Below are 23,204 nucleotides of genomic sequence, written 5' to 3'. Positions count from 1 at the left end.
GTCGATGATTCGCGTTGCGTGAGGCATGCTCGTAGAGGATTTTCGAGCTGATCGTTTTTTGATGCCGCTGGCGGTCTTGGAGTGACGACGAACCGCTCTGCCAATCGCAAAGAATTCCAACTGCGACGGTCATGACATGAAAACGAAGAGCAGGACGCGTAACAAGGAGAACAGTGATGTTGCGCATTTCTATGCCAACGTCGTACGTCACCGAGCACTCTGACCACGGAACGGGCGTCCATCTGTGCATGACCAATGCACGGACACTTTTCAGCGTTGGAACTTCGCATGTCTACTGCGATCCGGCCGACAGGATATTTTACTAATAAAACAAAATTTCGAACTCACAGTGAGCTGACTGAATGACTTAGACTTGTTACTCTTTAGCAAGATTCATTCCAGGGAAACAAGTGAAACGACTGGCAGCGTAGAGTCTTCTGATTGTTCTACAGTGATGCTAGATTATAAGAAGGCAAATGACAACGGAGAACCTATCTTCGAACAGACGTCTCACAATCGGATCAATGAGAATTCTTTGGAAAGGACTCGAGAGCCCGATGTCATTTCACCACGTGATTTTTTCATTCATTCACTACTCGTACCTTGAACGACGGGCTGAGACGGCGCTTCCGTCTCCTTGTTCTCGTCACAAGCTTAGAGAGACGATCTACGTCACGGCATGCGTCTACTGAGGTTCCGAACTCACGTTTACCGCCAAAAGCCTAGCCTTTCGTGCGCTAGGTAGTCACTACAGCGCGGAAATGGTGCTTTGGGTGCTGTTCGGCGATCATTCGCGGTGTGTGAGGCGTGCTCGTAGACGATTTCGAGCTGCTTGTTCTTCTGACGCCGCTGGCGGTCTAGGAGGAACGACGAACCGCTCTGCCGTACGCAAAGACTTCGACGGTTAGGACACGAAGAACAGGCCACGTACAGTACTACACTCTCGAACCCCGTATGCACTCTCGGTCATTGGAAGAAGTATTCAATTACCAACAGCTTTTTGACAGCCACAACCACAAATACTGATGATGCAATAAAATGACTAGACTAAGAAAAGATAGACGTTGCACAAAAGTGAGAAACAACAAATAAAATTTTCGCAGAAATATGACCACTACTGAAGAGCGACTTGTTGCCGGTAAGCGGCTTCGACGTTATCGCGATGAATACTACACTGCTCACAAACTTTAATGAGGACATGAACCGTTGCCTCGCGGCCCTTGGCTCGCATCCAATCTTCTATGACCGCCATTGCTCGAAGAAAGTGACTGTGGTAGTTCTCCCTGTACTGAACCACGCCGGAAGCACCAAAGTCATCTCTTAGCAAGGGAACAAGAAGTTCCCAACCTGCTTTCTCTGCTAGCGTCGCGACAGCGCGAATTAAGGCGGGGTTTATTTCTTTAGGAAGCGCATCTGCACAAGAACGAAGAATGCGATTCTTTAATTAGGACTGCTATCTACATAGACTCGTTTATCTTACCTCTATCACTCGCCGGTAGTTGCTCAAACCAAAAGTTGATTTGACGAAAATCTTCGCGACCCGCAGCCAGTGGTTCATCAAACGGATTGCAGAGATAGGCAACGTTCGGAGAATACTCGTCCTCGTCACTATATATCACAGGAAGACTAGTGAGATCAATAACAAATTCCTTGTCGATGTGAACCGCTTTTCTTATTTGACAGCATATGCTGTATTTGAAACCTTTCATGCCCTGTTGACAAATGAATTTCATTTGTCGCCGAAACTCGTTTTTGATCGACGCCAAGAACTTGCAACTAATGTTCTTCGGGTCTTCTTCATTAATGAAACGAATTGTTAGAGCTATCCATTTGCCTCGGCTGTTATACAGCAGTTCAACTTCAACTGCTAAAAGAAAAACTCACTAATTGCATTGAGGTCTGAGACGAGAAACTGGGTACCTCGTACTGGCGATTCCTTATCGTTCACCAAAAAAATACACTGATGACGAGAAAGCCGGGGCTTTTTCGAATACAATTTTAGAAAGCGGGTTACAAGACGGAAGTAGAGACATTCTGGAACAAACTTCAGCTTCGTAGGAATGACGATAAGAGGAGCCGGGAATAGAGATGAGTACGTGTGCTGTTCCCAGCGAGTTGGCGAGTAAGAAAACGACTTTTTTAGCATCGACGGAACATAATATTCCTTTGTGGGCGATTCAGCAAGGGGTGCGATGACGTCAAGAAGTTCCAAAAGCCGCACGATCAGTCTATCTTCATTTTCATTTCTGTCCGGGTTGCTGTTCTCTGAGAAGCCGGGCGCATCGCTAACTGTGTTAGCTCCTTGCCTCATTTGCTTGAGGCGATACGTCAATAGTTCGTTAGACATTATTCCTTTCTCTTTGAGCCTAATCCACGCCGGTTCCAGAAATGGACCCGGCTGAGCGGACGTCACAAATGCCGACAGAGCTTTGATTACCCACGTAGGACTCGTGAAAACAATATCTTTTAATCCGTCTACTTCCGGGTAGAAGAGTATTGCTCCAACATTGGCAAGAAACTTCAGCGCCGCGAGGATTTCGTCGCGACTCGATATAGAACAGATGTTAGGCTTCTGGGCGATCTCTGCTATTTCGTCCACTCCAGCAACAACAGTTTTCATGCTTTTGTGCCAGTGGAAAAGAAGACGTTCAAGGTACACCCAAAATAAGGGCTGCTTTTGCATTCGCCTGCAATACGTCGACGCCATGCGGTCTACTCTGCGTCGAACCTCCTCAACACCTCTGCAAGGAGAACGCGAGCCAGATACGGAATTGTCTATAAGGAAAATTCGCTCAACGAAATGACTTATTTCGTGAAAGTCTTCATCGACTTTCCTGTCTTCGCTTCTTTTAGGCCGAACGATGTGCCTGACAAAATCGCTGTTACTGAGAAGTTCTTCAAAACGTTTTCCTTGCTGGTTTAGCCATTTTCCTACAGCAGCTGAATCAGGAAACCTTTGCGTGTCGTTCTCCACGACGTCATTGTGGGAACCAATCGCGAATACTGGTGGAGGCTTCACCTCCTCGTCCTCGCCCAGCCAATAATCGCCTCGAACCGTTTCCTCGTGACACGCTGCGATCGAGCCAAACCAGTACAGTGGAAAGTCTTCATTCCTTCGTATCCAGCCCAAATCGCTTGAAAGGTTAACTACCTGACCATCAGTTGAACGATAAAATGACTCAGCCTCATCAGATAGAGACTTAGAGATGTCCAATACAACCATGTATATCGTTAAATCAAAAGTGCTACTGTTCGGCATGAGGGCAGAATGAGTGGCGAGATAAACTTCTTGTCCGCCTAAATCCCATATATCGCGAACGCTTATCGTTCTTTCGCGGAGATCGCTTTCACTCGGTTTATCTGCTAGGAAATCAGTCACTAATATCTGCTGATTATGAGTGAGCGTTTTCGCCTCTATGCACACCACTTCTGCTCGACGTACCGATTTTGTTTTGACCTGAGAAGCGTGATGATGGGCTTTTGGAGCTTCCTTCGTTTGGGAAAGAGACTTTTTAACTTTGGCCGAAGAATTCCGCTTAGAAGCGCTCTCGGTCAACGCCGTCTGCTGAAGATTACTACGATAGCAACCTTCCGCAATAAGGGGATCCAAGTATTCTTTGTTGTCGGTGGCCTTCCATCCGCTGGCCGCTGTGTGGGACATTGTGACAGCGGCACCTTCTGTGCTCGCTTTCTCGCTCTCAAATGGTCGGTTTAGAAGAGAGTCGACGAGGCACGACTTTCCAGCTCCATCTTGGCCAACAACTATTACACGTGATCGATTGATTGACACGGAGCCGCGTTGTAGAGCCCTATCATAAATTTCCTGAAAATTACCTGAAGAGTCTTGAATGCGAAGGAAATGACGGCGATCGCCGGATTCGATTGTGACGTAAGCGGTCACTGTCGGAACTTGTTGCAAAAGGTCTCTATAGTTGCAGACAAAAGAGAAGGTTTCGACCCAAGCGTCCTTGGGACTATCTCTCGCTGCCAACAACTGTTGCATGTTGATAAACACTTTTTTGCGACTCTCGTTAATCCAGCCTTCAATGTCGTCCACTTCGACGACGTTCGTCTCCGTAGGCCAGAGAAGAAGATGGATACACTGATCGAGGAGAGGAAGAGGTTGACGAAGGCCATCGCTGCGATTAGCGATCAAACGATCCCGATGTTCGGGACGGGTTGAGACGATGCAAAGATCAATTTTCCAAGCGTCGGGAAGTTTGATTATTTCAAAAGAGAGAGCGCGGAATAAAAATGCCTGACGACCCACGCCGTAGAAATGAGTAAAGAAACTGACAGTCAGATCAGAGTTGGACGACGAAACGGCGGCAGCCGCAGTAGAAGGAAAGACGACGACTTTGACAACAGACGATTGAAGAAGAGCGGCGATTTTTCTCTCTCCCGCCTTATCAATGACGATCTTCTCGTCAAATACAAGAGGGTGCTCCGTCTTTGCCAAAGAGTCGTGAGGTTGATGAAAAAAGATGACTTTGGAAGCGTTCGTCGCAGGCGCGGTTGGATCGAGATTAAGACCGTGTTCGTGACACATTTCAATGTGCACGTCATCGTCGGTTAAGCCGGAGGGAAGAGACAATTGAATGAGATCGCTAACGAATTCGTCGTCATGGACACCCTGCGATTGTTTGGCGTCAAACGTAAAGACGGTCAAGCTCATTGACGTTGTTGAAGCCGTCGAAACTGCCGCACCGCCGTCGCGAGGATGAATTCGAAGGGTCGATCCCGTATTAGGAATGGAAATCTCCGCTCCTTTGTCCACTGAGACAGGAGTGGAGAATTTTTTCCATCGAGTAAATAGAAGAGCGCTTTGAGCCGTTACAACTGAAATGGCGGCTTGTGTCACTGGCTCGCAAAAATCGTGGCGAAGAAGTTTCTCGCTTACATTGCTTAAATCTACGAAAGAAAATTCAATAAAAGAACGCCATTTATAATAATTTACCATATTTCAAAACATCTAATAGTGCCACTGGTCTGCTCTCACCCATTTCAGAGGGTGAGCCTCCATATCGCAGAATAAACAGAAGACCTCGTTTAATAATAGAGCAGACTGATTGGCGCCCTGTTGGAACCGGCTCGTCTGATATTGATACCTGTCAAATGACCGTCATTGTAGAATGTCGTGTCAAAAAAATTCAATTACCATTTTGCACTTTTGAAAGTCAATTAAAATCATTTGGACCACAGACAGAGGAAATTCGTCTTTCCCATATCCCCACAAGACAAAAGCAACTGGCCCCCCTAATGCGGGAATATCAACTACAACTGCCGAATGGAAGAATCGAGGAATTAGATGATCATCCAATTTCATTTCAATCCACTCCTACAAAAATAAAAATCAATAATAATTAACAATAAGAAACCTATTTTGTTACCAGTGAACTGAATACAAACAGAAAAGCATCATTCAGCACCTTGTGTAGACTATTTCCCCCAATAAGAATTGCTCGATTATTATCAATTGCAGTGAAGGAATGCGCACATCGAGGATGCGGCTTTTTCCCTGTGCATTGAGCTGGAATCCAATTCCCTTCAAACAAATGCCTACATCAAATTCAAAAACAATTGATGACGACACTCACTCTTTTGGATGGAAAACAACCAAACTTCGTTGCTCAACCCCACTTCAGGATTCTCTGGATGAGGAATGAACTGAGATCCGTCCGGTACTGGTGAAACAATCTTTGTTCCTAATCCTCCCATCATGACGAGATGTTCGTCTCCTTTCTTCCCTAAGACGCATAATCCATGTTGCGATCTCCCGTTAGGCGTGGATTCGCCATTGGGATGAATTCGCTGCCATTCGAGCGTCAATCCATCCAATTTGTGAAGATCATTCAAAAGGATATTGCGGCCATCAGACGATTTGTAGGTACCACCACCACCAAATTGATAAATGTCCCGATTTTGGACGACACCGATTCGTGCGCCGGAACATGGATGAGGAAGGTCGGATGGGCTGTTCGATGTTGTTCGTCGTTCATTCCATTGACTTGTCAACAGATTGAAGCAATGAATCAGATCGTGAGAGCACACGTACAGTTCTCCCGTCGATTCTCTCGCCGCTATTCCTCCCCAGAGAAGCATTTCCTCGTTGATGACGGCGGCGAGGTGCTCTATTCGAGATGACGGACACCTGAATGCCATTTTTTGAAAAGGAGAAACGGTTCGAGAGAAAGGAATCGAGTGCTTCGATCACGACGAGGCTAAAAGAAAGGAAAATGACGATGGATCGAAACGCCAATCGTTTGTTGTGGCACAACAACGATCTTTACATGTCGATCGCGCCGGCAACGACGAAAACGACTTAGAAAAAAGAAGTGAACGACGCACGGAACAAGCTACGTGATGGGAGAAAGGTCAATCATCACGTGACTAAGTATGTAAACATCCAAGAAGAGAAGAGAGAAGTATTTTATTTTGAAGCTCCTTTTTGAGCAATCGTCGGCAGTCTCAATAAAAGAAGTCGCCTTCCCCATTCCGTCTTTCTGTAGGAACTGAAATGCACATCTTTTCAAATTGGAAACATTTTTTCTACAAGTACTATTTTGGGATATTTATATTGCTTCAAAAACTCCTCCTCAAAGAAAAATTTCTTCATGGATCACGGCGGCAACGTGTCCACATCGGGAATTCGGGATGACGGAAACGCGGACGACATGTTACGTAAGAGCTATATAGGAAGAACGGTTCGAGTGAATAGATTCTGGGCGGGAGACTCTCCGGGATTGCAATACTCGAACGGCAACGGTTTGCGGAGAACGGCGTCGACAATGCACACCGAGTCGTCGGTCGGCACGCCCTCGCACATGCTGCACGTGAATTGAACGACGCGCGTGCCGTTCCCGCACGTTTTTGAGCATTCTGACCTCGTGGATTATCCACGTGGCTGTCGGACATTCGCATCAGTTTCGACGACACTCGCGACTATTGGACGGTTCTCGTCCCTATCAACTTCTAAGACGCCGTCGCGATAGCAACTGCACGTGATGTTGCGCATTTCTATGTCGACGTCATACCGAGTACTCTGACCACGGACATTGTTCATCGTTGGAACTTCGCATGTCTACTGCGATTCGGAAAGAAACGATCAAAAATCAAGCTTTTTCACGGCGCGGATGCCAGTGCTAACCTTTTACTTTTCTCTCTCTGGTCCCATCCGTGACGAGCCCAAGAATCCCACCTGACTCCAAATCAAGCCAGCACATCACCTTAAATCTCCGTTTGTGTATCAAAACAATAGCAAACCACCAAGCTCACTTTACTGTACATCAGTTGAGGATACGACACGTTTTTCCCATCTCCGCTTGCTATGCTTTCTCGCTTTTGACAGCATCGTGACAGTGAATTTGGACTGGCAGTTGTTGACCTTTCAAGAGTTTCTTCCGATCTACAGGCCTGCGATGAGAACTAGCCTAGAAGAACAATTTCCATAGTCATGGTTGGAGGAAGCCACTCAAGCTCACCGCCGCTGCCCGTTAGCTTCCTGGTTGACAGTTTGAGATCGAAGACGACAACGACTCTAAAAAAAAGAACCGTTCCATGTAAATCGTAGATAAAGGGAGCCCTTCTTACTGTTTATCGGCTGACTTTTGTTCGCAGCTATTGCCACGCACACGCGATCGCTGCCTAAACAATCGAATAAGGTTCTAGTTGATCGTGTCGAGTTCGGAGATGAGGTGTCATGTGTTCGTCGCGGAATTTGCAAAGCGGAGCGCAGTTCGAAGATTACCGTTAGCCGCAAAGCATTTTAGAGATGCTTGCGCACTCGTTTAGCTAGACTATGACGAAACTGCGATTTCCGTTTCGCCAAAAACGCGAGATCCCCGAAGAGGCCCCCGATTTTCTGTTTACCTTTCCAATGCAATTCACACGTTGATACAAATCAGCTTGGCGGAAGAGCGACGGAGTAGAGTCCTTAGTGCGATCGAAATTCAGCTGAAAACTCTGTCATGTGATTGGACTTTACAAAATCCCGTACATGCCCCTTGGGAAAGCGATCACGTGTTTACCCTTCACGTTTTGCTTCTGGAGTGTACAGGCACAAAAGATTCTATTCCAAAAAATTCATAAGACTACACAGCAGTGCTGGGTATTGTCGTAAGACAGAAAATGAAAAGTACGGTACTGTTGTAAAGAAAACAAAAAGTCAAATGCAGAGAAAGTACGAAATGAAAAAAATCATGCAAAACGAGGTAAATGAAATCAATGTAAGAACGGCAAAAAGTCGAAATAGAATGTGATCTTAGATAAATAATGAAAGTGTGAGTACATGAAAAACGACGGAAACGGCACGTCTTGATTTGCAAATCTATAGGAGAGGGATGAGAAATAGGCTTACAACACATGAAATGCAAGACCACCTACCAGCTATTTACGGTAGAGAGGATACACATTTATCTACAACAGATTTCGTGAAAACCCTTTCGGCTTGATTTCGTAATTCCGCTTTTATTAGTGCTTCACACAGAACAGGTATAGTAGCTTTTGAGCCGAATTTACTCATCCAAGCGTCGAGCATACTTTGAGATTGATTTCGAAAATCTCTTGGACTTTTGTACTTGATGCACTCAACATCGCTGTGACTAAACGGCTCAGGCTTTAGCCGATACGCAACCTGCGTCCATCGTTCGCGGATTTCGTACGCGAGATCATTGATTTGAGAAACTGACGGCACATTTTGAACGATAGGGCAAAGTTGATGAGGTAGTTGCCCAAACCAAAAGTTGATTTGAAAGAGATCATCAGGATTTGTAGCCAGGGGTTCATCAAACGGATTGCATAAACGGGGTAGATTTGGACAATACTCGTCCTCGTCACTATAAATCACGGGAAGACTACTGAGATCAATACCCCACTCATTGCCGGAGTTAACCGCTTTCCTAATCTGAGAGCATATGCTGTATTTGAAACCCCTCATGCCCTGCTGACAAATGGATTTCATTTGACGTAGAAACTCGTTTTTGATCGAAGCCAAAAACGTGCCGCTAATATTATTTTGGTCTTCTTTATTGATGAAGCGAATTGTTAGAGCTATCCATTTGCCTCGGCTTTGATACAACAATTCAACTTCAACTACAAAGATTAAAACAGGAAATATAACGTATAGATGTGAGGCAAGAAACAGCGTACCTCGTACTGGTGATTCTTCATCGTCCGCAAGAAAGATACACTGATGGCGCGAAAGTCGCGGTTTTTCCGAATACAAATTTAGAAAACGGGTTACAAGACGGAAGTAGAGACACTCCGGAACAAACTTCAGCTTCGCAGGAATGACAATAAGAGGAGTAGGGAATAGGGACGAGAAGGTGTGCTCTTCCCAGCGAGTTCTCGAGTAAAAAAATGACTTTCTCAGCATCGACGGAACATAAAATTCATTTGCGGACGAATCAGCAAGGGGTGCGATGACGTCAAGAAGTTGCAAAAGTCGAACGACTAGCTTATTTTCATTCTCAATTCCCTCCAGATTGTCGTCCTCAAAGAAACCGGCCACATCGCTCCTTGAGTTGGTTTCTTGTCTCATTTGCTTGAGGCGATACTTCATTAATTCGCTAGACATTATCCCTGTTTCTTTAAGCTTACTCCATTCCGGTTCCAGCTTTGGACCAGGCATAGCAGCCCTCACAAACGCAGAGAGAGCTTTGATTACCCACGTAGGACTCGTGAAAACAAAGTTTTTCAAGCCTTCCACTTCCGGGTAGTAGAGTATTGCTCCAACATTGGTAAGAAACTTCAGCGCCGTGAGGACTTCGTCGCGACTTGATATATTACAGATGTCCTGAGCTCTCTCTGCTATTACGTCCACTCCAGCAACAACCGTTTTCATGCTTTTGTGCCAGTGGAAAAGAAGACGTTCAAGGTACACCCAAAATAAGGGCTGCTTTTGCATTCGCCTGCAAAACGTCGACGCCATGCGGTCTACTCTGCGTCGAACCTCCTCAACACCTCTGCAAGGAGAACGCGAGCCAGATACGGAATTGTCTATAAGGAAAATTCGCCCAATGAAATCCCTCATTTCGTGAAAGTCTTCATCGACTTTCCTGTCTTCGCTTCTTTTGGGCCGGACGATGTGCCTGACAAAATCGCTGTTACTGAGAAGTTCTTCAAAACGTTTTCCTTGCTGGATTAGCCATTTTCCTACAGCGGCCGAATCAGGAAACCTTTGCTTGTCGTTCTCCACAACGTCTTTGTGGGAACCAATGGCAAATACTGGCGGAGGCTTCACCTCCTCGTCCTCGCCCAGATAATAATCGCCTCGCACCGTTTCCTCGTGACACGCTGCGATCGAGCCAAGCCAGTACAGTGGAAAGTCTTCATTCCTTCGTATCCAGCCCAAATCGCTCGAAAGGTTAATTACCTCACCATCAGCTGAACGATGAAATGACTCAGCCTCATCAGATAGAGACTTAGAGATGTCCATTACAACCATGTATATAGTTAAATCAAAAGTGCTACTGTTCGGCATGAGGGCAGAGTGAGTGGCGAGATAAACTTCTTGTCCGCCTAAATCCCATACATCGCGAACGCTTGTCGTTTCACTCGGTTTATCTGCTAGGAAATCGGTGACCAATACCTGTTGATTATGAGTGAGCGTTTTCGCCTCTATGCACACCACTTCTGCTCGACGTTCCGATTTTGTTTTGACCTGAGAAGCGCGATGATGGGCTTTAGGAGCATCCTTCAGTTGGGAAAGGGGCTTTTTGACTTCGGTAGAAGAAATCGGCTTAGAAGCGCTCGCGGTCAACGCCGTCTGCTGAAGATTACTACCATAGCAACCTTCTGCAATAAGGGGATCCAAGTACTCTTTGTTGTCGGTGGCCTTCCATCCGCTGGCCGCTGTGTGAGACATTGTGACAGCGGCACCTTCTGTGCTTGCTTTCCCTCTCTCAAACGGTCGGTTTAGAAGAGAGTCGACGAGGCACGACTTACCAGCTCCATCTTGTCCAACAACTATTACACGAGATCGATTGATTGACACGAAGCCGCGTTGTAGAGCTTTGTCGTAAATTTTTTGAAAATTGCTAGAAGAGTCTTCAATGCGAAGGCAATGACGTCGATCGCCGGATATAATAGTGACGTAAGCGGTCACCGTCGGAACTTGTTGCAGAAGCTCTCTATAGTTGCAGACGAAAGAGAAGGTTTCCACCCAAGCGTCATTGGGACTATCTCTCGCTGCCAACAACTGCTGCATGTTGATAAGCACCTTTTGGCGAAGACTCTCGTTGATCCAGCCTTCAATTTCGTCCACTTCGACAACGTTTGTTTCGGTGGGCGAGAGATTGATGCACTGATCGAGAAGAAGAAGAGGCCGACGGAGGCCATCACTGCGATTAGCGATCAGACGATCCCGATGTTCGGGACGGGTTGAGATGATGCAAAGATCAATTTTCCAAGCTTCGGGATTTTTGATTTTTTCAAAAGAGAGAGCGCGGAATAAAAATGCCTGACGACACACACCGTAGAAATGAGTAAAGAAACTGACAGCCACATCAGAATTGGACGACGAAACGGCGGCGGCCGCAGTAGAAGGAAAGACGACGACTTTGACGACAGACTTTTGAAGAAGAGCGGCGATTTTTCTCTCTCCCGTCTTATCAATGACGGTATTCTCGTCAAATACAAGAGGGTGCTCCGTCTTTGCCAAAGATTTGTGAGGTTGATAAAAAAAGACAACTTTGGATGCGCTCGTCGCAGGCGCCCTTGGATCGAGATGAAGACCGTGTTCGTGACACATTTCAATGTGCACGTCATCGTCGGTTAAGCCGGAGGGAAGAGACAATTGAATGAGATCGCTAACGAATTCGTCATCACGGACACCCTCCGATTGTTTGGCGTCAAATGTAAAGACGGTAAAGCCCATCGACGCTGTTGGAGTAATCGTGTCGCCCGCGCGGGGCTGAATTCGGAGAGCCGAACTTGTATTGGAAATGGAGATTTCCGCTCCCTTGTCCAAAGAGACTGGAGCAGAGAATTTCTTCCATCGAGTGAAGATGAGAACGCTTCTAGCCGTTACAACGGCAATTACATCTTCCACTCTTTGGGGAGTCGAAAGCAACTGGTCGTCGTCCACTTTAGCCATATGCGCCCCAACGATTTCGCGGAAAGTTGGTCGATTCCGCGGATCATATTGCAAAGACTTCATCATCAGATCGTCAAAGAACGGCGGCACACCCGTTGCTTTGCCCTCCGGAAATTTATGTCTACTTTTAACCAAATTTCGAATCAAGTCAGAAGTCTTACCTAAGAAAAGAAATAGACAACTTATTAATTAAAATGTCTTGAAGACTGAGTATGACCTCGAAAGGGAGAGTGCCTTTCACGTATTTCCCAGAGAACAACTCCGTAGCTAAAAACGTCGGATTTTTTTGCCAAATCTATAATAATATCCTCGTCGTTTCCTTCGCCGTAAGGATAATAAGAATATCGCTCCGGGGCGATGTGAGTGACGGTGCCTGACGGATGCAGACCTTCTTGTAGCACCGTCTCAACCGGTTCGACGCCAGACATGTTTGAAAGACTAAAACCGCTAATCTAAAAGCAACTGTATTAATTTGGCCAGTAAAAATGGAATAATTAACTTTGCAGATAAACTGGATGTCATCGTGATACTGAGTTATCTGGACCAAGACGTTACGCGCTGTCAAGTTGTTGTGAATAACGGGCGGACGATTAGAGTGAAGATGTAGCATTCCCCTAGCAATTTGCTCCGAAAAGTTGACTCGCGTTTCCCACTTTTCGACTTCCGGTCTGAACGCGTCAGACTGGAGAAAAGAACACAAATCTCCACCGCTCACAAACTCTGTCACCAGAGCGTAGAAAGTTGGAATATCGCAAAGACCGATCAGACCCAAAATAAAAGGATTAGGATCGATTTGAAGAAGAACTGCACTCTCCTTCTTAAACATCTCGTATTCCCTGAAAAAAAAACAATAGCTTATAAACAAAAAGAGCGTTTATAACTAAACAGACATATGTTTTCTTCTTCTTGAATAATCAGTAAAAACTTTGACGGCGACCGCCTTCTCCGGTTGCGCGGTTTTCTTCAGAGTCGCTTTGAATACCTCGCCGCACGCTCCTCCGCCGAGAAAATCCTTTTCTTCGTCATACTCGAGCTCACTTCGTTGAACTTCAAGTAACCGGTCCAAAACAACTTCCTAAGAAAAATTGCAATTTATCTGTTGATCCAAAAAATTAGTACCTTAGCCATCTTCTCGTAAAGTTCAGGAAAGACTTCTTTAGCACCGGAAGCGAGGCCGACTTTTATGAGGGCGGAGACGATCGATTCCCGCGTTGCGTCGAGGCCGTGTTCTTCAATCCAGGCCTCGAGGAAGCGACCCGGTTGATCTTCTCTATCATGTAATTTGACTTTTTCGACTTCAGAATTGGATAAGGGAGGGAAGATGACACGAGCGACGTCTATCCATTTAGAGCGCATGATAAACGTCAGATCTTCCATTTCAAGATAAGATGGATTGAACCTAAGAGCTAAATTCGTACAGAAAAATAAAATCAAGAAAAGACGTATGAAAATAAAGAACTTACCCATGTCACGACTTGGTTTCAAACGGCCGTGCTTATCGAGAGAACCCTAAAAACAAAAATTAAACAATAAAATCGCGATTTCCTATTACTAACCTCAACGTGATCAGAGATAAAGGAAGATGCAGAACGTTGAATGCCAAGACATTGACGTCGATCGCCGGAAACGATCGTGACGTAAGCTGACATCGTTGGAAGTCGTTGTAGAAGCTCTCTACCATTGTAAGTGAAGTGGAACGTGTCGACCCACGCGTCAATGGGACCATCTCTCGCCGCTAACAACTGTTGCATGTTGACGTATTTTCTTTTGACACGACTCTTGTTGATCCAGCCTTCGATGTCGTCAGCTTCGACGACGTTTGATTGGGTGGGCGAGAGAACGAGATTATCGACGCGTCGTTCAAAAAGAAGAGGCTGAATGCGGCCGTCGTTTTCATTTTTTCGAAGGAGAGAGCATGGAATGAAAATGCCTGTTGACCCAACCCGTAGAAATGAGTGAAGAAGCTGCAACTGACATCCTCATTCGAAGAGGTGACGGTGACGGCGGACGGTGACGGCGGCCGGAGCGGACGCAGAGACGACGACTTTGACGACAGACGATTGAAGAAGAGCGGCGATTTTTTGCTGTCCCGCTCTATCAATGACGATCTTTTGGTCTAATTTAGTTATTGGGTGTTGGGTCGTCGCCAAATCATCGTGAGGTTGATAGAAGAAGACGACTTTAGAAGCGCTCGTTTCGGGCGTCCTTGAATCGAGATTGAGACCGTGCTCATGACACATTTCAATGTGTACGTCATCGTCGGATAAGCCGGAAGGAAGAGACAATTGAATCAGATCGCTCACGAATTCGTCGTCAAGGAGACCCTGCGATTGTTTGGCGTCGAATGTGAAGAGGGTCAAGCTCATTGACGCCTTTGAAGTCGGCGAAAGAGCAGTGCGAGGGTGAATTCGAAGGATTGATCCCGTATTTGGAATGGAGATCTCCGCTCCTTTGTCCAATGAGACTTGAGTGGCAAATCTCTTCCATTGAGTGAAGATGAGAACGCTTTGAGGCGTTACGACGGCAATTACGTCTTCTACTCGTTGGGGAGACGGATGCAACAATTCGCGTTCTTTTTGAGACAGTCCTTCGCAATTCTACAATAAATATTTTCATACCCATCCGTGAAAATTTTATCTATACCATTGCTGGAGAGTCGGAACGTTTCGAAGAGGAGAAACGGTTCGAAGGAAAGGAATCGAGTACTTCGATTGCAACAGATCACCACCAGTCTAAAGAGAAGGAGAGCGACGTTCGAACGGAACAGAAAAGCGCCTTCTTCACGGCAACGACCTTCGCAACCCAGAGACGATTCAACTCACGTGACGAGACGAAGGTCAATCATCACGTGATTAGAATATATGACCAACGTCCTAAAAATCATCATAGAATTAATCGAGTCAGAATTGTCCGGGAAGGAACTCTCGCTAGCGCGACTTCCTTTAAATAATGTAAATAATTCACTAATTTTTAAATATTATTTAGAATATTTAGAATAATCGTCGGCGGTTGTAGACGCAAACACCTTGTAACAACACTAACATTGAATCTGACCTGGTCAGACATCAGAGACTTCGCCTGAGTACGCTAGCGTAAAGAGTGGGGGACTTCTGAGGCAGAACAAATAATCTAAACCCCTGAAAGAAAAAAGTCGAAGTCGAGACTTTGATTTTGCCCTCTCCAAGACTCGCAGCTGAAACCTGAAAGAGCATGCTATCTTCGCACAGAAAGTCCAGTTGTATGTGTACGCTTCAGAAGTGTGTAGGTAGATTTTAGAATCAGTGCGTGATCCGTTGAAGACGTTATTCAACATGGTCACATTACCAGCTCCGCTGCTGTACCAGTAGACACTATAGCGATAGTCACTTATGCGCGATTTAGAGAGCGTCATCAATGAAAATGAGCCATTCAAGTTAATTCCGTAGTTGTAATTGTAATCACGTACGCCATACTGAACTACAGAGGTGTCTATCTGAACGGAATAACCATTTCCTGAGATCTGCATGCCACCTTGTCCGTTGTCAATTGCTTTATGTCCGGCAACTTGAAGAGACCCCAGAGGCCCTTGAAGACGAAGCCCGTAACTTGAAACAGAACGAATTGTCGAGCAATCCAAAAGGTTCACTTGTCTTGAGTCTAATCGATAACGAGAAACGTACGCTTTGATGTTGCCAGTCAAATAAGAAGAATAATAAGGCTCAAAATACATCACCAATTGATGATAGTCAGCTGTTACGTCATCTGTGTTTGACGACGTAGCACAACGAGTTAAATGTATATATCCTGTATCTCCATTTATCATTCGAAGACACCCTTGACCGCTGATCAGAAAGCGATCAAAGGAAACCGACAACCCGTAGCCCGGTGAACTCTCCAAAATGCGGTAATAGTAGCGAGAAAATCCGTTTGCTGTTCCAAAGGTAAAGTAAACACCCTTGTCATCAACAAAATATGACTTTTTGTCACCTTTTATACTTCCCAAATAACTAAAATCATGCGAGGGAACGCTAACAGTGGGTCGACCAATAGGAAAAGGAATTCTGGTAACATTAATACCGCCTTGAGTACAGTTCTCAAAGTGACATCGCAAGCACGTCAGACGGCGAGAAGACTGTCCAGTCAAGCCCGTGCTACTGCAGTTAAGAACAGCAACGGCTTCAAAGTTTATGTCTGCGTGGATATTATTGAGCTGAATCCCTGATAATCGACTGTCCAAAATTGTGACGTTGGTCATTTCGGCCACAGCTGACGTCGCTCTGACGGCCGCCACGTTTGCATCTGGAGTTGATCTACAAACCGTATCAGGCACAATGCCTGCATTCAAAATCTGAACATTCTGCATCACACTCGATGTCGAGTAGTCCATCACTCCATATGACGAAGTTGTCACTTTGGCACCTTCACTTTCAAACGCGATTCCGCCCCAAAATCCCACGCTTCCTTCACCGCAGACAACACCAATGTCCTCTGTGTGCTTACACTTGTTATTGTTCCACTTCTGAGCGCGGCAATCCAAAAGAGAATTCTCGACGCCGTCACAGTCGACGTTCGTAAGCCCAATGTCCCCCGTTCCAGCTCCAAATCGCTTCGTGCTATAGTCAGACCCTATTGGATCATTGAACCCAAGATGACGGCAGACGACTTTAGCGTTGTTTCGGTTCCAAAAATCGTCGCACACCGTTCCCCACTTCATGCTCGACGCATCGTACAATTCAACTCTGCCTTCGCGAGGAGTTGCACCGCCCACAAAACGCAAAAACCGCCGAATCGACTCCCACAGTCGCGTTGTGACGCATGATGATTATACGATCACGTGAACTCGCGACGGCTTTGAGGGTTCCATTCACGACGAGACTAACTCGAGCCTGAAAATTCAAATCCACGCCGGGCTCTATGGTGAGCGTCGTTCCTTTCGACACAGTCAGGTCGCTGGTGACTGCGTAGGGGCTCTTGGCTAACGTCAACAGTGTATCTGATGAGTACACACCCCCGATTTCCGTTTCATAAGTCCCTTGGAGAGAAACGTAAAATTGGAGTCAAAAACAGCGCGGAAACTTACAGATTTGAGAAGGAAAGATGGTCACTGCTACCACGAGGAGCCATGTCAAAGCCATGGATCCCTGAAGAAAGCTCCTCTCGAATGAAGCTCTGGAAAAACATTGGATTACGAAAAGCTGCACCTGAAGGCGAACGACTCTACAAAGTGCATGCAAAGGGAAGTCGAAGTTCTATCTATGCTCTCTCGGTGCGTACACTTACCAAACGGCTTTCAGAGATGCGCTGGCTCGATGCAAGATGCGAGCAGTCGCACAAGATGCGCGCGTGCGTGCAAGAGAGTGCGTGGGCTCCTCTTGCGAGATGCTACCCACTCAGTACGCGAACGCGACATCCTCTTTCCTTGCGCGAGACTGCGAAGGACACTCGAAAGTGCGCGTTCTAAGGCGACTTCACACAAAGGCGATACGGGCGTTTGCACAACAGCGCACGCGACTGTGGAGATTTTCTTCGTTCATTTTCGCTGTACGACGTCGCTTCTTCACTTCCGATGAAGATTTTCGATATCGTACCTAGTTGCTGATAGGACTGTAAGGCATCCACGCGCGAAACGGATGGAAAGGAAGAAGCGACAGCTCTCGACGAAACTCTCTCGAGTGCAGAAACGGTCCTCGGTTTGATGCAGTGCATTGACAACGTTGAAGAGCGACAGAAATACGAACGGGTCTCTCAGCTGTTGCATCGGACGCTGCACGAGCTCATCAACAGAGCTCCGCCGTCTGAAAATCCTTCAGTCACGGTGATTAGAAATTGTGAATATTTTTTCTTTGAGGGTTTAATTTGACTCCGAAGACTGATATTAAAACCGAAGTTGCCTCCTTAGTAGGCGGATATTAGAACCTATGTTCTCTTCCCATAGTCAGTGGAAGTAGAATCACCGAAAACCTTCTCAAGTAGAGTCATTCAGGTGTTTTCGGACAGCCTGAATATCGGACAAGCGTACTGAGCCCCTGGTGCAACGAACCCCAACCCCTTTTACCTTAATCACTTCTAGTTGACCAAAGAGATTTTAATAGCTCTATAAACCTCGAAAAAAACTCGAATAGATCTCACAACAATACGCTGAATTGAAAAAGATATAACGCAGCAGTTTGACGTTGCCATTGAGCGTGTTAGGCTTTCTTGGCAAGCTGCCATAATTTTCCCGTATAGTATTCACGTGAGCAGCCGTTTGTTTACAGAAGAGTTGAAGAGCGCAAAGATCTCTTTTAGACGTGGCAGAAACTAGGAAACGGTATGGCCGAATACCCATGCACATTCCTTCCGTTAAAGCCAAGGTGCTTTGGCACCACGCGCGCAAGAGACACGAACTAAACAAATCCCTATTTCTTTATGTGCATTATTTTCCGATCTGATTTCAGTAGCGACTGCAATAGTCCAACTTTGGGTACGCGAAGCAGTGTCGAGTACGAAGCAAAGGGAGCGGTTGCTCTTATCTCCTTCCACCCTTTCCGCCTAGACATATACATTGTTTTTATGCTTTCTCTTGCCCTATTTTGTTGTCAAAATATACGTTTACATTTCAAGAACTTCCCGTAAAGAAACTGTGCTTTGGCCTTACTAAGGCTTCATTCAGTTTGCAGACACGGAGAAAAGGATTAGCAAACATTTTGTGTAGGCGTGGCAAAATTTAACGTGCCGCGCAACGTTGCATTCTTTATCCATTTCTAGATCTGCAACTGCATGCGGAGCCATGCACTTAGAGAACGAACAAAGACGCAAACGCGCATAAAACCAGATGACATTAGAGAAAGGCTAAAAACATTTCCTCTTTGATCTGCACTTACTGTATATGTAGCAACCGGTAATAGCTTTCTATAGCGTTAAGTACCAAACGTTTATGTAGTCAAACTTAATTGCTCTCCTGATTCGCAATGACGACGTAAAGTCCATATGACGCTATAGCTGACTATCTTGCTTTTTTAGAAAGTGGTAGCAAACAAAAAGATATGCCGAATGATTCACAAGAAGAAGGTTCAGAAAAAGGTTGTAGATATTATCTAAAAATATGTGCAATTGTTGTTGGAGTTGCTTTTGGAGTTGCTGTTCTAATTGCGGCAACAGTTGTCTTTGTACTCTGGCAGACAGGAGTTATTTGGTCAAAAAGCCAGACCGAAAAATATGACCATGCGGCCGTTGCTTCTGCTTCTGAAACCTGTTCTGACATAGGAAAAGATATAATGAAGGATAAAAACGGAAATGCAGTAGATGCAGCTGTGGCCGTAGCCATTTGTCTTGGGGTGGTCGAGTTTCAGTCTTCCGGACTCGGTGGTGGGGGATTTGCTCTTTATTACAAAGCGAATGACCTAAATATTTTGTCTCCGATACACGCGATTTATTCGGTTGACTTTCGCACCACTGCTCCCAAACACATAACCGATAAAGACATAATGCTAAAGAAAGACACAAACCAAAACAATTCAGGGTTGCTTGTTGCTACTCCTGGAGAACTACGCGGCCTTTACAAATTGTGGAACGATCATAAATCGGGACAAGTCGGCTGGGCTGATTTGCTGCAGCCTTCAATTGACCTGGCTGAAAATGGTTTTAAAGTAAGTGCTGATTTAGAAGATGCGGTTGAAGAGTTGAATGAAGGTGATCCGGAAGATGGTTTATTTAAGTATTTAGATGACCCAATGTTTTCCTCACTTTGTGCTATTGTGAAACCAAATGGAAAATTGATCAAAAAAGGCCAGACTTTAAAGCGGCCTGAACTAGCTCAAACGCTAAAAAATATGGCACAGTCTCCTAACGCAGCTCTTTCAATTTTTTACGAGAACGTAGATCTAGCTCGAGAAGTTCAAGAACAGCAAGGCATTATACAGTTATCAGACTTTACATCGTATAGAGAAGAATCTCCCGATGCCAAATTAATACCTTTTGAAAACGGAACTCTCTATGGACCTGAACTGCCTTCAAGTACCGTTATTCAAGTTTTTATTAAAAATGTTCTCGAACAATTCTCCATGAGTTCAGCAGACGCGAAATCACTTCTCTTTTATCACAGATTGGTTGAAACTTTCAAATTTGCTTTTGGCAGACGAAATGTCTTAGGAGACCCAAACCCGAGTTTCAACTCAGATGCAGCTTTTCCCGAACTAGTCAAAAGCCTTTCACGTGCTTCTTACGCTAGAAACATTCGATTCATGATCAAAGATCGATCTGTGCAGAGCAGCAGAATGAATTACTACAAAGGTGAAGGAGTAGAAGGATGGACGAAATATCCTCTTCCTGGAAGTGGTAAAGAAAAAGAAGGTGGGACAACGCATTTCTGCGTGATTGACAAAAGTGGAAATGCTGTTTCTTTCACAACGTCGATAGGCACAAAATTCGGAAGCAAAATTGTTTCGCCGTCGACAGGAATAATTTATAACAACGACATAACTGCGTTTAGCTACGACGGATCCGACGTAAGTTTTGGTTTACCAGAAAACGATCGAAACACTCCTCAACCTTTCAAACGTCCTATGTCTTCAATGAGTCCTCTTGTTGCTGTTGATAATGCAGGCAAAGTTATTCTTGTTATTGGTGGCGCAGGCGGGTCAAGGATAATAAGTTCTGTTGCGTTGGCAATTAGTCGGCATCTACTTTTAGGTCAATCTCTTGATGCTGCTGTGAACAATCCACGGATTCACCATCAATTGTCACCTTACTGTCTATACTACGAAGACAAGTTTGACGAAAGCATAAAAAATCATTTAGTTCAGTACGAGAAGAACGCTCTTAGTGCATCCTGTAGCATGGAAGAGTTTGACATGCCGTCAAAAAGTTCTGCTGTGCATGCAATAAGCAAAGATCAAATCAGTGGCAAACTTACTGCTGTCTGCGATGGCAGACTCTCTGGAAAGCCATCTGGATATTAGATACGTCATAGCTACTCGCATTTGTCTCTGCGCAGTTTTCTACTTTCGCTAGCTGAAGTTTTGGCAAAGTGCGTAATTTCTTTGTTGCTGTTAGTTTATTGTTTGCTTTGTGTCATTTTGTTTGTGTTTCCTGTACTCAATCATTTTTCTCTTCCTCAAATCTCTCTTTACGCATTGCAACCTACCGCTGTTTATTGAAGTCTCTACTGGAGACAGCCACTTCTGCATAATTTATAAGTCATTTTTAGCGAATTCTCTTATGGGATCGACAGAAACCATGTTTTTCAATGTCCCCTAGGCCTTCAGCACTGACTCATAAGGAAGGACAAGAAACATGGCAGCTCTCCCATAGGAATTATCTCGTCAGTTCTCTACGTCAGTTTCCTTTAAAGAATTATTTATTGAGCATGGGAGAAAATTATGATACAATAATTTTGGTAGTACAGTAATCCGTTTTTCTGCTTATTCTTTATTGGTAAAGATCGACGTTAACATAAAGTATGATTCAGAACCAAACTAAAAGCAGAGTGATTGGCATCCATTTAATATGGTAAATGAAAATGCTGAAATATTTTATGGTTTCCCTTATACGGGATCAGTACCTACGTGCAATCGCAATCTTTTCTCGTCGCGGATCGTTTTCCAGTTTTTTTTATCGTTTTTTATATAACGTCTTATCGTGGGCCTGACACTTCCTATATTCGAGGTGCGAGGTCTCCTTAGAGAGACTCGCTTCGCCCTATAGGCCCTCTCTCGTAGGCGAAGCGACGCAACGAAAAGCCGAGACTGGCGTGTAAGTGCATACTAATGCAGCACTACTAATGCAACACTACAACGATCAGCGGAAGAGCCATGCAGGAAAAACGAATTATGTCATTATATCGGAAACCGATTAGGAAAGGGTGGATATCTTCTCCAAAGCGGCGAAGGCGACTCTTGCGATTGAAGAACGCTTTGGAAATTATGAGTATTTGGATTTGGATTCAATTCAATAAGTGCACGTTATAGCAATTGAATAGAGTCTCCTATACGTGGAGGGGTTATGTATGATATTGATGCCTTCCTTTGCTTGTAGGTTCTTGTGGAGGAGGAGGAGCAGGAGTACAATCGAAGTGTGGACTGCTGGGGAGTCGGAGACGTCATGTACAAAATGGTTTTTTGTTCTAATATCGAAATGAAGCAAGTTCTCTTCAACTCAATCTCAACAAACGCTCTTGCTTACGAGACGAGGACCTAATGATCTGAGGCCAGTGTCTTGCATAGCAAGGCGAGATCGATTCTTTCAAACCAGAAAAGTTATGACTTTTTTGAATACGTTTTCTTAGTGAAGTATATTGGGGATGACGTCTTATAAGCGCGCAACGACTAGAGACACTTGCACCCCATATGTGGGCGTTTCCGTCAAGTCTACTTTTATGCGCGAGTGGCGTTCCATGCGCCTGCACAGTAAGCGCCGCTCGCGCGCAACGACTAGAGACACTTGCACCCCATATGTGGGCGTTCCCGTCAAGTCTTCCTTTTATGCGAGAGTGGCTCTCCATGCGCCTGCACAGTAAGCGCCGCTCGCGCGCAACGACTAGAGACACTTGCACCCCATATGTGGGCGTTCCCGTCAAGTCAACTTTTATGCGCGAGTGGCTCTCAATGCGCCTGCACAGTAAGCGCCGCTCGCGCGCAACGACTAGATACACTTGCACCCCATATGTGGGCGTTCCCGTCAAGTCTTACTTTTATGCGAGAGTGGCTCTCCATACGCCTGCACAGTAAGCGCCGCTCGCGCGCAACGACTAGAGACACTTGCACCCCATATGTGGGCGTTCCCGTCAAGTCTTACTTTTATGCGCGAGTGGCTCTCCATGCGCCTGCACAGTAAGCGCCGCTCGCGCGCAACGACTAGAGACACTTGCACCCCATATGTGGGCGTTCCCGTCATGTCTACTTTTATGCGCGAGTGGCGCTCCATGCGCCTGCACCGTAAGCGCCGCTCGCGCGCAACGACTAGAGACACTTGCACCCCATATGTGTTCCCGTCAAGTCTACTTTTATGCGCGAGTGGCGCTCCATGCGCCTGCACAGTAAGCGCCGCTCGCGCGCAACGACTAGAGACACTTGCACCCCATATGTGGGCGTTTCCGTCAAGTCTACTTTTATGCGCGAGTGGCGTTCCATGCGCCTGCACAGTAAGCGCCGCT

At 45.6% G+C, this 23,204-nt stretch overlaps 3 protein-coding genes and 1 long non-coding RNA gene across 6 annotated transcripts; 1 reads left to right on the top strand and 3 right to left on the bottom strand.

Annotated features, from left to right (window-relative positions):
• Positions 1-966: 966 nt before the first annotated feature.
• LOC136187370 (uncharacterized) lies at positions 967-6,381 on the bottom strand. 2 transcript variants are annotated; one of them, XM_065974951.1, is made up of 8 exons: positions 6,291-6,381; positions 5,598-6,221; positions 5,391-5,545; positions 5,159-5,338; positions 4,958-5,108; positions 1,921-4,911; positions 1,481-1,867; positions 967-1,413 (listed from the first exon to the last, which is right to left on the bottom strand). In XM_065974951.1, exons 2-8 carry the CDS (start codon positions 6,160-6,162, stop codon positions 1,115-1,117), a joined length of 4,728 nt encoding a protein of 1,575 aa, XP_065831023.1. In that variant the 5' UTR covers positions 6,163-6,221; positions 6,291-6,381; the 3' UTR covers positions 967-1,114. The 2 variants fall into 2 exon arrangements, with proteins under 2 accessions (XP_065831023.1, XP_065831027.1); XM_065974955.1 differs by having other exon boundaries at positions 5,598-6,318.
• Positions 6,382-6,415: 34 nt separating this feature from the next.
• Positions 6,416-7,968, bottom strand: LOC136187479 (uncharacterized). The gene is made up of 6 exons (XR_010669912.1): positions 7,870-7,968; positions 7,591-7,644; positions 7,482-7,537; positions 7,276-7,430; positions 7,148-7,226; positions 6,416-7,084 (listed from the first exon to the last, which is right to left on the bottom strand). It is a non-coding gene; the product is annotated as an uncharacterized lncRNA (long non-coding RNA).
• Positions 7,969-8,051: 83 nt separating this feature from the next.
• On the bottom strand, positions 8,052-17,628 carry LOC136187362 (uncharacterized). Its single transcript, XM_065974944.1, has 13 exons — positions 17,354-17,628; positions 17,154-17,242; positions 14,888-17,105; positions 14,738-14,826; positions 13,651-14,691; positions 13,558-13,603; positions 13,214-13,500; positions 12,985-13,169; positions 12,594-12,930; positions 12,312-12,546; positions 9,148-12,255; positions 8,383-9,090; positions 8,052-8,326 (listed from the first exon to the last, which is right to left on the bottom strand). The coding sequence occupies exons 5-12, from the start codon at positions 13,843-13,845 to the stop codon at positions 8,390-8,392; spliced, it is 5,094 nt and encodes a 1,697-aa protein (XP_065831016.1). The 5' UTR covers positions 13,846-14,691; positions 14,738-14,826; positions 14,888-17,105; positions 17,154-17,242; positions 17,354-17,628; the 3' UTR covers positions 8,052-8,326; positions 8,383-8,389.
• Positions 17,039-21,163, top strand: LOC136187418 (glutathione hydrolase 1 proenzyme-like). 2 transcript variants are annotated; one of them, XM_065975015.1, is made up of 2 exons: positions 17,039-17,888; positions 19,076-21,163. In XM_065975015.1, exon 2 carries the CDS (start codon positions 19,099-19,101, stop codon positions 21,010-21,012), a length of 1,914 nt encoding a protein of 637 aa, XP_065831087.1. In that variant the 5' UTR covers positions 17,039-17,888; positions 19,076-19,098; the 3' UTR covers positions 21,013-21,163. The 2 variants fall into 2 exon arrangements, with proteins under 2 accessions (XP_065831087.1, XP_065831078.1); XM_065975006.1 differs by lacking the exon at positions 17,039-17,888 and adding an exon at positions 18,270-18,383.
• Positions 21,164-23,204: the final 2,041 nt, after the last annotated feature.

Source organism: Oscarella lobularis, chromosome 1 (assembly GCF_947507565.1).
Source record: "Oscarella lobularis chromosome 1, ooOscLobu1.1, whole genome shotgun sequence".
NCBI lineage: Eukaryota > Metazoa > Porifera > Homoscleromorpha > Homosclerophorida > Oscarellidae > Oscarella > Oscarella lobularis.
This window is presented reverse-complemented; position numbering and strand designations above follow the sequence as displayed.